This window comes from Vespa velutina, chromosome 16 (genome assembly GCF_912470025.1).
Source record: "Vespa velutina chromosome 16, iVesVel2.1, whole genome shotgun sequence".
NCBI classification, from domain to species: Eukaryota; Metazoa; Arthropoda; class Insecta; order Hymenoptera; family Vespidae; genus Vespa; species Vespa velutina.
The window spans coordinates 897,501-910,000 of NC_062203.1; the positions used below are offsets into that span (position 1 = coordinate 897,501).

A 12,500-nucleotide genomic window follows, 5' to 3' on the forward strand; every position below is an offset into this window, starting at 1 on the left:
ACGTATATAAGTGCACTCGTTATTCGAATCGTTCTTAACTCTACGTTATCTTATCACATTGATCCTTACATGTCGATACCACCCTACAATAGAAAAATATTCTTAACGTTCTTTTACAAATTTAAATACATATGTGTATATATATATATATATATATACATGCACACGCATATCATTTATGTATTATATCACTTTTACTACTACTACTACTACTATTACTATTATTACTATTACTATTACTATTATTTCTATTACTATACTACTATTCTATTACTGCTACGTCAGCTGATCTTTAAAAAAAAAAAAAAAAAAAAAAAAAGAAAAAAAAGACAATCTCTCTTGAACGTTTTCGTTTTTCTTTCCTTCTTGCTGGTATCTTATTCCTTTTCTTTTTTACTCGCCGGATTTTCTCATAAAACGAATATAATGTAATACGTGACAAAAACGTTACACACACATAGAAATAGAGAGAGAGAGAGAGAGAGAGAGAGAAATAAATATAATACTGCGAGATACGAATTTAATCGATCATCGGATTTTCTAAGTATTATCGAATCATTTCGATCGTAAGAAATATATCATGAATTCGTTTGGCCAATGGCGCGTATATAGAGATCTATTAAAGAGTACATGTTCGGAAACTTGGCCGGCTACGTATATTTCACTTCCATCTCTCGTAGGATGTGCTAGCCAACGAAGAAGAACTCCTCTGTCAAAACAAATACATATAAAGAGAACGAGAGAGAGAACGAGAGAGAGAACGAGAGAGAGAGAGAGAGAGAGAGAGAGGGAAAGAGAGAGAGGGAGGCAGAGGGAGTGTGTGTGTATGTATGTGTGAGAGAGAGAGAGAGAGAATGCTTCGACGTTGATACGTAGGCGTTAGGCGAGTTTTATCATAGGGTTCTTTGCCGTTTCGTAAGAAACGAACGATGCAAACGAACAGCGTAGAAAATGATGATTATAATAGCGTTTTTCTCTCTATCCAATGATATCTAATCATCGTGTCGTTATTTACATTACGCACACACGCATACGCGCGCGCGAAAGTACCAGGCAAAGAGAAAAAAACAAATAAAACAAAACGAAACTAAAAAAAATATATATATATATATGTTATACACATATATATATATATACATATATGTATATATACATATAAAAAAAAAGGAGGAAAGATAGAACACGAATCCTTAAGTAGAAAAGAGATTGTTCACTTTCGAAACTCTTTCGAAACTCTTTCGAAATTTGAATGTACCGAGAACCGTCACATTAAAAGGTTAAAACGATTGATTATCATTCTTGTTTCTTTTTTTATTTGTTTTATTTTTTTCTTTTCTCTCTCTTTCTCTCTATCTCTCCCTCTCTTACTCTCTCTGTCTCCTTGTCTACATACCCGTTTAATAGAGTCGAGTAGCGCGAGGCAGGTATATATAAAGGTTAAACCAAAGTGTTGTAATGCACGTAAAACACGAAACAAAAACACGTAGCACAAAAGAGTAATAATCACGTGTACGACTGCGAGGCGCACGCACATCGGCAGCACTAACGCGGTCTACCCCGTTTACAATACAACTTAGAGATGTATTATAGCTTGCTTCGTGCCCGACGATCATGAATGAAACGTAGAGCGGGTACTGGCCTCCCCTGTCCCCCTCCCCGCTGTCCCCTTTACATTCCTAACGATCCGCACTACGCGTCGTCATTCGGGAGAATTACATTATACCGCTTCGTGATTCGTCGAATTGTCATCCATCTTTCTTGCAGGTTCTTTCCGTTCTTTTCCTCGCTCTGATTGGTCGAATCTGTCGTATACGATAAACTCCGAACAATTGGCACGAAGTACGAATAGAATGGATACTCTAATTACCTTTTTCTTTTTTCGTTTACTTTATTTATTCATTTATTTCTTTTTTTTTTTTTTTTCTTTTTATATACACTTGTTTTACCTTTTCATTTATTCCTTTATTTCTTTTCTTTTTCTCTTTTTATTCTTATTTCTATTTTTTTTTTGTTTTTTTTTTTTTTTTTTTTTTTTTTTTTTATAAAAAATTACGACCTTTCGGAGACACTTACGAAAGACAAGAGATATTCACGAAAGACTCGATCATTTTTTTCTTTTCGATAAATTCGTTTCCTTTTTAATGAGTAATAATTATTTTTATTTTTCTTCTTTTTTATTTTATTTTTCTTTTAGGTTAAGAAATGCGAGCAAGCTTCATTCATATTGCAAACTCACTTGCTTCTCTATATATTATTTACTTTCAATGGTTATAAACTTTCGACCAATCAGAAGAGAAAACTGAAAATACGTTATTTTGAAACCATTTGAAAGATTTGAAACGTCCGCAGAAGCATTTCTAAGCTAAGGAAGGTTGGATCGTGACCAAGAAATTGTGAATATTGTGAGTTGATGCAAACAGCTGAATAAGTGTTTAAATTAATAAACGTTGGAAACACTTAAAACGTTGATGTTTAATTATTTGAAATGATGTTTTTTATAAAACATTTGTTTTGAACTTGTCACATTGCTTTAAAAGTATCTACCTTTTGTACAAGTTTCATTTAATCTGTAGGTATGTCATAAATGATTTATTTATGATAGAATTAATTAATATATTTATGTTTATTCAATTAATGAAATTACATTTTAAATATGTACACACATATTTACCCTGTTAATATGTCACAGAAATATGCGATATTATTTTAATCTAAATTATTGTTTCAGGATATTCTATTTTGTTTGGATAACTTATTCTTTTATTAAGTACTAGTTTTTAAGGATGCTGAAAGGAAAAGAAAATATTCTTCAAGCTGATACAACTGCTTCTCAATTTGATCCTAAATTACAAGTTAATAATTTTAAAAAATTGAGAATTGCAAGCACAAACTCTGTATTAGCGGATGTCAATAATCAAGGAAGTAAAAAAAACGAGACTAGGATTGTACAAAATAATAAAACTGATTCGTCTAATTGTACAACGAAAAATAATCAAAATAATTTTTCTAAACAATCGCCTAAAATATTGCCTTCTTCGTCTAAATCAACGGAATCAAAGATTCAAGATAATTTTAATAATGCTTCCAATAATGACAAAAAGGATGTTGTGACTATAGAAAATACAGAACAGAACGATGTGAATAACAAAAAGAGCAAAAAGAAATGGGTATTAACGGATTTTGATATTGGACGTCCTCTTGGTAAAGGGAAATTTGGAAATGTCTATCTTGCTAGAGAAAAAAAGTCTAAATTTATTATAGCCATGAAAGTACTTTTCAAAGCGCAAATACAAAAGCAAGGAGTCGAAGATCAAGTTATGTTATATCAAGTGCAAAGGGAAATTGAGATACAAACTCACTTAAGGTATAATAAAAAAAAAAAAAAAAAAAAAAAATAGACGTGTTAAAATTACTCCAATTATCTCGCAAATAAATTTGATCTTTTTTTTTTTTTTTTCTTTATAGACATCCTAATATCCTACGTATGTACGGCTATTTTCATGATGAAAAAAGAGTGTATTTGATATTAGAATATGCTCCAAAAGGTGAATTGTATAAAGAATTGAATGCACAGCCCGACAAACGTTTTGACGAAGTTAGGTAAGTTTTTTCTTTTTCTTTTCTTTTTTTCTTTGAATTTGTCTATTCTTAAACAAAGTAATATATATATATATATATATATATATATATATATATATGTTTTAAGCATATTGAACAAAATATAACGAACATGTATATTTACAGAACGGCTACGTATATGTCGCAATTAGCAGATGCATTAAAGTATTGTCATAGTAAAAAAGTAATACATCGTGATATAAAGCCAGAAAATTTATTGCTTGGTCTAAAAGGTGAATTAAAAATGGCTGATTTTGGTTGGTCGGTTCATGCACCTTCATCGAGACGAGAAACTTTATGCGGTACTCTTGATTATTTACCACCAGAAATGGTAATGGGAAAAACATATAATCACACTGTAGACTTATGGAGCGTTGGTGTACTATGTTACGAATGTTTAGTCGGTTCTCCACCATTTCTTGCACCAACTTACGAAGAAACGTATGTTAGAATTAAAAAAGCACAGTATAAATTTCCTGATTTTGTTAGCGAAGGCGCGAGAGACTTAATTTCAAAGGTAAAGAATATTTAATATTTTAATTATGTCGTGATGTTATTCTTTTTATTTATTTATTTTCTTTTATAATTTTTTTTCCTTTCTCTTTTTTTTTTCTTTTTTTTTTCTTGTTTTTTTTTTTTTTTTCTTTTTTTTCTCATTATAGTTACTAATCGTAAATCCAGATAAAAGACTGCCATTAGAAGATGTTTTAACTCATCCTTGGATAATGAAAAATCGCACAACGGAGCCCCATGTGCAGTGATAAATGTTATATTATTTTTATCTTCTAGACTGTCGCTGTATTTAATAATCTAGTAAATGACGGTTGATTTTTCGTGATTTAATAGATGGATCACTATAGGCGATTTTATAACAGAATTTTATAACTTAACAAAAACAGATAGATCACATTATTCAATTTTATTCGATAATGTTTGGACTATATATATATATATAATGAAATATCTTTCAATGATTTAACTTCACAAAAAATTACTAATCGGATTTATATTATTATTATCATTATTATTACTATTATTATTATTATTATCGGAATTATATTGATACGATGTTACAAAATAAAGATTTCGACGCAGCATCAATTTTTTGTTCGCTAGATATGTCATCAAATATTAAAATCATAAAATTTATTTGTGTAGTTATATCAAAATAATAGAAAAAAGAAAGAGAAGAATAGAATTTATAATGATTTTCTACAGAAATAAAAATATCATTTCATATTCAATTTACAGGAGACGTTCAATTAATAAAAAATAAATTGTATTCATTTGTAAGTATTGTAAATTGTTTCATTATTTCAAGCTAGTAGAAATTCAAAACTAATATAAATTCGTTTTGGCAAATGTTATACAAATAAAATATAATTAATGAATCAATCAATTATTATATTTAATATATATATCAATTATTCAAATTAAATATGGCGTATTTTAGTACATTTAAAATATGTCATCTTGTTTATAGATAACATAAAATTTATTTATGTTTACAAAATTGGTAAATACAGATAATGTTCTTCGTTAGATGGATATCCGAACATTACCATTATATTTTGCCTTATTTCTCAAACGTCTTCATCATTTAATATTAACATCGGAATAAAAAAAGGATGTATATAATTTGTAAACATCGTAACTTAAAAATCCTAACCTATATAATTCCTATAACGTAAAAATATTATCTTACACAATTATTCGTTATTTCTAATGTCCTTAGAAATTCTGATAAAATTTCAATAATGGAAGAGAAGTGCCATATTAAAAGATTTTTAATAAGTTCGCCTCATGTTTCCATTGGTTCCATAACTACATCCACTATTGGTGCTTCTAACGGTGTATCCATAGGTGTTACTTCAGGATCTTTTTTAACTGAATATTGCTTTCTTAATTTTTCATAGTGTTTGATCTCCTGAACATTTTTAATATATTTTTAGAAATAACATTTAACAATGATAATAAAAAAAAAAAGAAAAAGAGAAAAAGAGAAAAAAAAAAAAAAAAAAGAAAATTATTAACAAAGTTTATAATAATTAATATCTCCCAAAATGCGTTTCATTGTTCTATTATCACATTTATACAGATAAATTACTTACTTTTTCATGAACCGACGGCCGCACTTTTTCAAACGCATTAGCGATATGTCGCATACAGATTTCTGGATGTGTGTGATACTGTATCATTAATTCTTTTAATGCTTCTATTCCAGCTTCTCTGATCAAAGATGCCAAATCGGCTCCAGTGTAACCATCACATTTTTCGTTATATCCTACTTCACCCAAATTAATATCTGCAGCTAATTTTGGTTTTGTACCATTCTGTAAGGGCATTAAAATTGTTTTTAACAAATCGTAATTCACAAATTTTATAAAATTTATGGATCGTAGCGCATGTTCTAACCTTTGTTAGTGCTCTTAAAATATCAACACGATCTGCAGCAGTTGGTAATCCTACGTATAAAATTTTATCCAATCTTCCAGGTCTTAATACGGCAGGATCGATAATATCTGGACGATTGCTAGCAGCCATTAAGAATACTCCTTGTCTACTTTCAACTCCATCCATTTCTGTAAGCATCTGATTTACAACACGTGACGTGGCTGAATTGTCGCCTTCTGTCCTCTTAGGGCACAATGCATCCAATTCGTCGAAAAATATAACACAAGGAGCAGAATTTCTTGCTCTCATAAAACATTGACGTACAGCTTTCTCACTTTCACCAACATACTATGAACAAATGAGACGTTAATTAAACTATTACCTATACGTTCATGAAAACAAGGATTAAAGATAGATGATGATTACCATATTGAGAAGTTCAGGTCCTTTTACGGAAATGAAATTAATACCGGCTTCATTTGCGATAGCCTTGGCTAATAATGTTTTACCACAACCCGGAGGACCACACAATAATACACCCGTAGCAGCACTCAAACCCAATGCTGCAAATTGTTCGGCATGTCTTATAGGAGCCTAAAAAAAAAAATGATTAATATATTATCGCAATAACTTGAGATTTTTACTGTGAAAGTGAGATAATATATGTATATGTATATGTATATGTATATGTGTATATATATATATATATATTTACAAGAATAGCCATTTGTAATTCTTGTCTAATATCTTGTAATGAACCGATATCATCCCATGTGACATCAGGTACAGTAACAAATCCTTCTCTCTTCGCAGAAGGTTGAACCACCCGAAGTGCCACTTCAAAATCACTATCTTCAATGCAAAGAGTTCCTAATTTTTCCTTCGAAAGAGGAGGTTCGTTTCGTAACCAGGTAAGTAAACTCGATAATTCTGGAGACTTTGATGGTTCTTGGATTACATCCATTTCTAATCCTACATTGGAATTTTCTGATTGAGTCTTACTTATAGACGACACGGTATCTTCTATACACGTTGGAGCCTCGACAGTCGTAACATCATCGACTATATTTCCAGAATTTTCAAACGCTGGAACTTCTTTATCAGTTTGAGGATCGATTTCACTTATTTCTGGAGATTTAGAAATATTAATAGCTGGTACCGTTTCATTCAAGTCTTCAAAGATTCTACATATAAAGAGGTAAATTAATTAGATCGAATATTATAGGATTTTTATCGTAATAATTAATATTATATGAGATTACGTTTACCTATCCACCGCAGCCATGGCAGCTTCTCTAATTAAAGCAACGAGATCTGCTCCTACAAAACCGGGTGTAAGCGAAGCTATTGTCGATAGACTAATGTTAGGAGCCAGAGCTACTTTTTCTGTATGTACTGCCAATATCTTTGCTCTTGCATCTTTATCCGGTATACCAAGACAAACTTCACGATCGAAACGTCCTGCTCTTCTTAACGCAGGATCTAACGAATCTGGCCGATTTGTTGCTCCTATAACTAATACTCTATCTCCATTATCTTTTGTGCTTAGTTCTATAAAAAAAAAAAAAAAAGAAAGAAAGAAAAAAAAGAAAGGAAGAAAAAAAAACGAAAAAACAAGATTAATAATATCTTAATAATATCTTTGGATATTGTATTTTTTATACATACAAATCTCCTTAATTTAATAAATGATATAAAAAGTACAACAAACCATCTAAACACGATAACAATTGTGCTACGATTCTTCGTTCCATTTCTCTTTGAGCCGTAGCTCTGTGCGGCGCAACAGCATCGATTTCATCCAGGAAAAGTACGCACGGTGCAATAGCAACTCCTTGATCAAATAATTCTCTAATACGTGCTTCACTTTCACCCGATACTCCAGCCACCAGTTCAGGTGCTGCTACTTTTAATAGAGGCACTGCTAATTCCTAATTTCAGGAATGTATAAAATATAAACAACATGGAGGATAATCTCTCATAAGGAATATAAGTAAATTTTTTTTTTTTTTCTTTTTTTCAGAAAATAAATAAAGATAAGAAAGTATTTTATTATTTTTCAAATGAATTCCTTCGATAAAGAATATTTTTCTTATCTTTCCTGATTTTGTGATAGAAAACTGAATATATATATATATATATATATATCACCTTAGAAGGATTATCCTGTATAAAATCAAAATATATATATATATAAATAAAGTATCTATCTTACTCCAGCAATAGCGTGAGCCAGTAAAGTCTTTCCACAACCAGGTGGACCATGAAGTAAAAATCCTCTTAACGGAGATATGCCAAGTTGTTTAAATATCTCTGGATGTTTTATGTGTGCTAATAATTTGCATACTGTTTTCAAAACCTTATCATTTCCCCCGACATCCGCGAATGTTACTTTTGGTTCGGTAATTGGTATTGTTTTTACCCTTTTTGTTACTGGTAATTGTCCGCTGTCATTTTCTTTATCTCTTTGTCTTTTCCTAGTTGTCGTTTCTGCTTGTGTTTTAGGAATAGAAACCTCATTCTTTGACTGAAACATTAAGATTATTATTTTTAATTTTATTAATATTTCTTTCATGTTGTATTAAAAAATGAAATCTATTTATTTATTCGTCTATTACCATTTGGACCAATTGTCTTTCCTCCTTAGAATCGGAGGACTTTTGTACAACTGGCTGAGAATTTGTATTTTCTTGTAAATTTTTATTTGCAACTGTAGAATCTTCCACCTTTACGTCAGACTTTGGATCACACTTTTCAACGTCATCATCACTGCTAATATCTATAAGTTCTTTGTCACTGGAATTTCCATTCTGCTTGCCCTTTGATTTCTTGAACATTTTTAATAATACATCTCCTAATATTGCAGGTTGTGGATCTGACTAAAATCCATTGATTTTGTTTGACAAAAATTGATAAAAAAAAAAAAGAAGCTATAGCAATAGAAATAATATATGTATATATATATATATATATATACATATATATATATATACTGGTACCTCAACATCAACTTCATCATCATCGTCATCCTCCTCATAAGCATACCAATCACGTGAAGACTTTTTGGCAAACATCTCAGTAAGTTCGTCGTATGCTTTACGTACAAGTGCTCTAAATGCGCTACGCTTTTTTCCACGATAGTCACGATATTTTCTTTGAAGGGTATCAGCCATTTCATTTACATCAATATATACTCTGTTTTCATTTTCATGCATATACTAGAATATAGTATTACACATGAGATATTTTGAAAATAATACTCCCTTTTATGTACATATTTTTTCTATAATATGTTTGTGTTAGATAATATATACATATATATATATATATATATATATATACACACGTATTTATTAGATAAAAATATATAATATATAAACACATGGAAAATATTATTTTTTGGTTATTCGAATAGATATAGTAAATGCAATATGTTACATGTTTTCTGCCATGTATGTGTAATATTATCTGATCCAACGTTAAATATTGTGTAAGTCACTCGAATAATCTGTCAGTACCAGTTGTTATGTTGTAATAATCGGAATAAATCACGTAAAAGAAGATTATATATAACGAAAATCAAAATGGTCTATTAATCCCAATTTTTCGATACGTCTAAACGAATTGCAAACGTATGTTTGTTTTTAACAGTATAGATTTCTTTTATATATATATTATTTAAATATAAACATTACCGTTTGAACACGAGATATTAATAATTGATCTTTGAAAAATCGGTGAGAATTTTCTATTTTGTGTTTATTGTCCATATTTTTTGATTTATAATCACCACTAGATCCTTGTAAGGGAATGATATCAATCGATGAATTTAATTTTCCAACCTTTTGCATTTTTGTTAAGGTTTACCGTCGAACCAGCAGGCACAACTATTTCAAAGTATTAGCTTTACATATAAGTTATCTTTTATATTCCCTGTTATTTTACACGCTTCATAAAGACGCATAGATACGCTACTGATCATACCACCAAACTGATGATAATCACTAAAAATTGCATCTTTATAGTAAAATTTGTACAACTTGTGACCATTTGGACAAATCAATGTATTCAGCTTATAATTACGAATTGATTTATTATATTGTATTACAAATAATTTCAAAATATTATATTTATACGTTCATTTCATTTTATTAATTGAATGACATGGAAAAATGAACGAATCAAAGATTTGTTTAATTTATACGACTTTGTTAAATGGACCAATCAGAGAAATCGAACTGTTGGTACAGGGGTTCTCAAAGTGATATTCCCGGACTCCTTCGGTATCAAAGATAGAGAACCGTTGTTATAGTAAACTTTATTGAAGATATTTTTGAAATAAATTTATTAACGAAATCTATTTAATTTGATTAATTGATCTTAAAGAATATCTTAAAAGATTACAAATAAAATTTTATTCTGATTTTGTTGGCGATAGCAAAAAGAAGTATACACTTATGTACAGTATAGTTGATTCTTAATGATCTCATTTTAAGTTTGAATTCATCCAGGTAAATACAAAGTTAATGACAATATTCGCAAACTATTTGATCGATTAATAATTTATGTTTTTTTCTTCGCACTTAGATGATTATGAATAATGGAACTAGTAATCAAGTAATTTTTGCAACAGGAGGTTATGATCATACTATAAAATTATGGCAACCGCATACAGGGAATTGCAAGCGTACTTTTACAGAAACAGAATTTGTATCCTTTTATTCTATTATGTTAAGAATAAATTAATCTTTATTCGATAATTTTATCTTACCTTTATTACGCCAATAACAATATTTTTCCTCAATAAATTTTAGCAAGTAAATGCTCTAGATATTACACCTGATAAGTATTTTATAGGCGCAGCAGGATATCAACATATTCGCATGTACGATTTAGGAGCAAATGATCCAAATCCAATTATCACTTACGAAGGAGGTTCCAAAAATGTCAGCGGATTTGGCTTTCAGGTATGACAGAACATTAGAATAGTTGAAATATAAAAAAGTAATTAAATGTATCCTTATGAATTATAATTGTTGATTCTTATAGGAAGAAGGTAAATGGATGTATACCGGAGGTGAGGATTGTTCTGCACGTATATGGGATCTTAGGTATATTAAATAATTTTAGAAAATTCATTTGTAGATAAATATGAGGAATTAATATTTAATTGTATTTCAGATATTATAATGGAAAATGTCAAAGAATATTTCAAGTTTCTGCTCCTGTAAATTGTGTATGCTTGCATCCCAATCAAGCAGAATTAATAGTCGGCGATCAAAGTGGCGTTATACATTTATGGGATCTTCGTTCGGATCATAATGAACAATTGGTACGGCAATAATTATAATTTAATAATTTTCTTTTTTTATTTAGAAAAATATCAAGTATTCCTAAACAACAAATTTGTCTCTTTATAGATACCAGAAACTGAAGCTTCTATACAAGATATTGCAATAAATCAAGATGGTACATATATGGCTGCTGTAAATAATAAAGGTCATTGCTACGTTTGGACGCTAACAGGGGGTATTGGAGAGGAACCAACCAAACCTATTCCTCGCCATAAACTTTTGGCTCATAATCGTTATGGATTACGTTGTAAATTTAGTCCCGATTCTACGTAAGTAAAAATTCGATTCATTGATTTTATATTTGTTAATAAAAAGAAATAGAAAAAAGAAAGGAAGATTTTATATATTTAGCCTGCTCGTGACTACGTCTGCTGATCAAACCGCTAGAGTATGGAAAACTACGGATTTCTCAGAGATACAGGTATTGCAACACGAAGCAAAACGTTGGGTTTGGGATGCAGCTTTCAGTGCAGATTCACAATATGTATTCACTGGTATAAGTATTATAGATAATGCTAAAAATTCGATAGAATAGACTTTAATATTATCATTTTGTTTAGCTTCTTCTGATGGCATTGCAAGATTATGGAACGTTACAACTGGAGCGATAGAACGTGAGTATAAAGGCCATCAGAAAGCAGTAACCGCATTGGTATTTTATGAAGAAGCTGTAACGACGACGGCTTAATAGCTGAAACGAAAGGTGTATAGAATAAATCTTTTCTAATTTATTAAAACGATAAACTAATCTTTCTACAGAACAATATGCAATATTATTTAGAGAAATAATATTATGTTCGCAATAAACTATATATATTATACATACGTATTACACACACACACACACACACGCATATATATATATATATATATATATATATATATATATATGTATAAAATATAATGAGTGAATTGTGAATATGACGTGCAAAAGAAAAAAAGAAAAGAAAAAGAAAAAACCAGGATATATAGAGAAAATATATCATTTCAGATTTTTTACTAAAGTTAAATAGAATGTAATATTAGAAAGAAGGGAAAATCTGAAATTTTCGTTTCATTTTATTTCATTTCGTTTTATTTCGTTTCTTACATCGAACGAATATATGAATGACTAATTCGCCGTTCGAAAGAACG

At 29.8% G+C, this 12,500-nt stretch overlaps 5 protein-coding genes across 10 annotated transcripts in view; 3 read left to right on the forward strand and 2 right to left on the reverse strand.

Moving 5' to 3' along the window:
• The window catches only part of LOC124954976 (ETS-like protein pointed), an 89,470-nt gene extending 87,846 nt beyond the window's left edge, over positions 1 to 1,624 (reverse strand). Inside the window, exon 1 of the mRNA XM_047508705.1 lies at positions 1,394 to 1,624. The gene's annotated coding sequence lies outside the window, so the exon portion shown is untranslated. The remainder of the gene's footprint in view (positions 1 to 1,393) is intronic.
• A 711-nt stretch (positions 1,625 to 2,335) lies between these two features.
• On the forward strand, positions 2,336 to 4,719 carry LOC124954979 (aurora kinase C-like). Of its 2 annotated transcripts, none has more exons than XM_047508717.1 (5): positions 2,336 to 2,573; positions 2,729 to 3,364; positions 3,466 to 3,600; positions 3,745 to 4,135; positions 4,281 to 4,719. In XM_047508717.1, exons 2-5 carry the CDS (start codon positions 2,784 to 2,786, stop codon positions 4,377 to 4,379), a joined length of 1,206 nt encoding a protein of 401 aa, XP_047364673.1. In that variant the 5' UTR covers positions 2,336 to 2,573; positions 2,729 to 2,783; the 3' UTR covers positions 4,380 to 4,719. The 2 variants fall into 2 exon arrangements, with proteins under 2 accessions (XP_047364673.1, XP_047364674.1); XM_047508718.1 differs by having other exon boundaries at positions 2,336 to 2,569.
• Positions 4,523 to 10,011, reverse strand: LOC124954975 (nuclear valosin-containing protein-like). Of its 5 annotated transcripts, none has more exons than XM_047508698.1 (11): positions 9,708 to 10,011; positions 9,012 to 9,230; positions 8,631 to 8,891; positions 8,228 to 8,539; positions 7,724 to 7,943; positions 7,281 to 7,527; positions 6,728 to 7,196; positions 6,439 to 6,606; positions 6,034 to 6,360; positions 5,730 to 5,951; positions 4,523 to 5,545 (listed from the first exon to the last, which is right to left on the reverse strand). In XM_047508698.1, exons 1-11 carry the CDS (start codon positions 9,861 to 9,863, stop codon positions 5,420 to 5,422), a joined length of 2,727 nt encoding a protein of 908 aa, XP_047364654.1. In that variant the 5' UTR covers positions 9,864 to 10,011; the 3' UTR covers positions 4,523 to 5,419. The 5 variants fall into 5 exon arrangements, with proteins under 5 accessions (XP_047364654.1, XP_047364653.1, XP_047364655.1 ...); XM_047508697.1 differs by having other exon boundaries at positions 7,281 to 7,563; XM_047508699.1 differs by having other exon boundaries at positions 7,281 to 7,563; positions 8,631 to 8,840; positions 9,708 to 10,010.
• A 268-nt stretch (positions 10,012 to 10,279) lies between these two features.
• LOC124954981 (target of rapamycin complex subunit lst8) lies at positions 10,280 to 12,097 on the forward strand. The gene is made up of 8 exons (XM_047508720.1): positions 10,280 to 10,523; positions 10,600 to 10,722; positions 10,827 to 10,979; positions 11,062 to 11,123; positions 11,194 to 11,344; positions 11,433 to 11,635; positions 11,718 to 11,860; positions 11,927 to 12,097. Exons 2-8 carry the CDS (start codon positions 10,600 to 10,602, stop codon positions 12,052 to 12,054), a joined length of 963 nt encoding a protein of 320 aa, XP_047364676.1. The 5' UTR covers positions 10,280 to 10,523; the 3' UTR covers positions 12,055 to 12,097.
• Positions 12,098 to 12,250: 153 nt separating this feature from the next.
• The window catches only part of LOC124954980 (2-oxoisovalerate dehydrogenase subunit beta, mitochondrial), an 11,538-nt gene continuing 11,288 nt past the window's right edge, over positions 12,251 to 12,500 (forward strand). Inside the window, exon 1 of the mRNA XM_047508719.1 lies at positions 12,251 to 12,500. This exon is cut by the window's right edge and continues 445 nt beyond it. The gene's annotated coding sequence lies outside the window, so the exon portion shown is untranslated.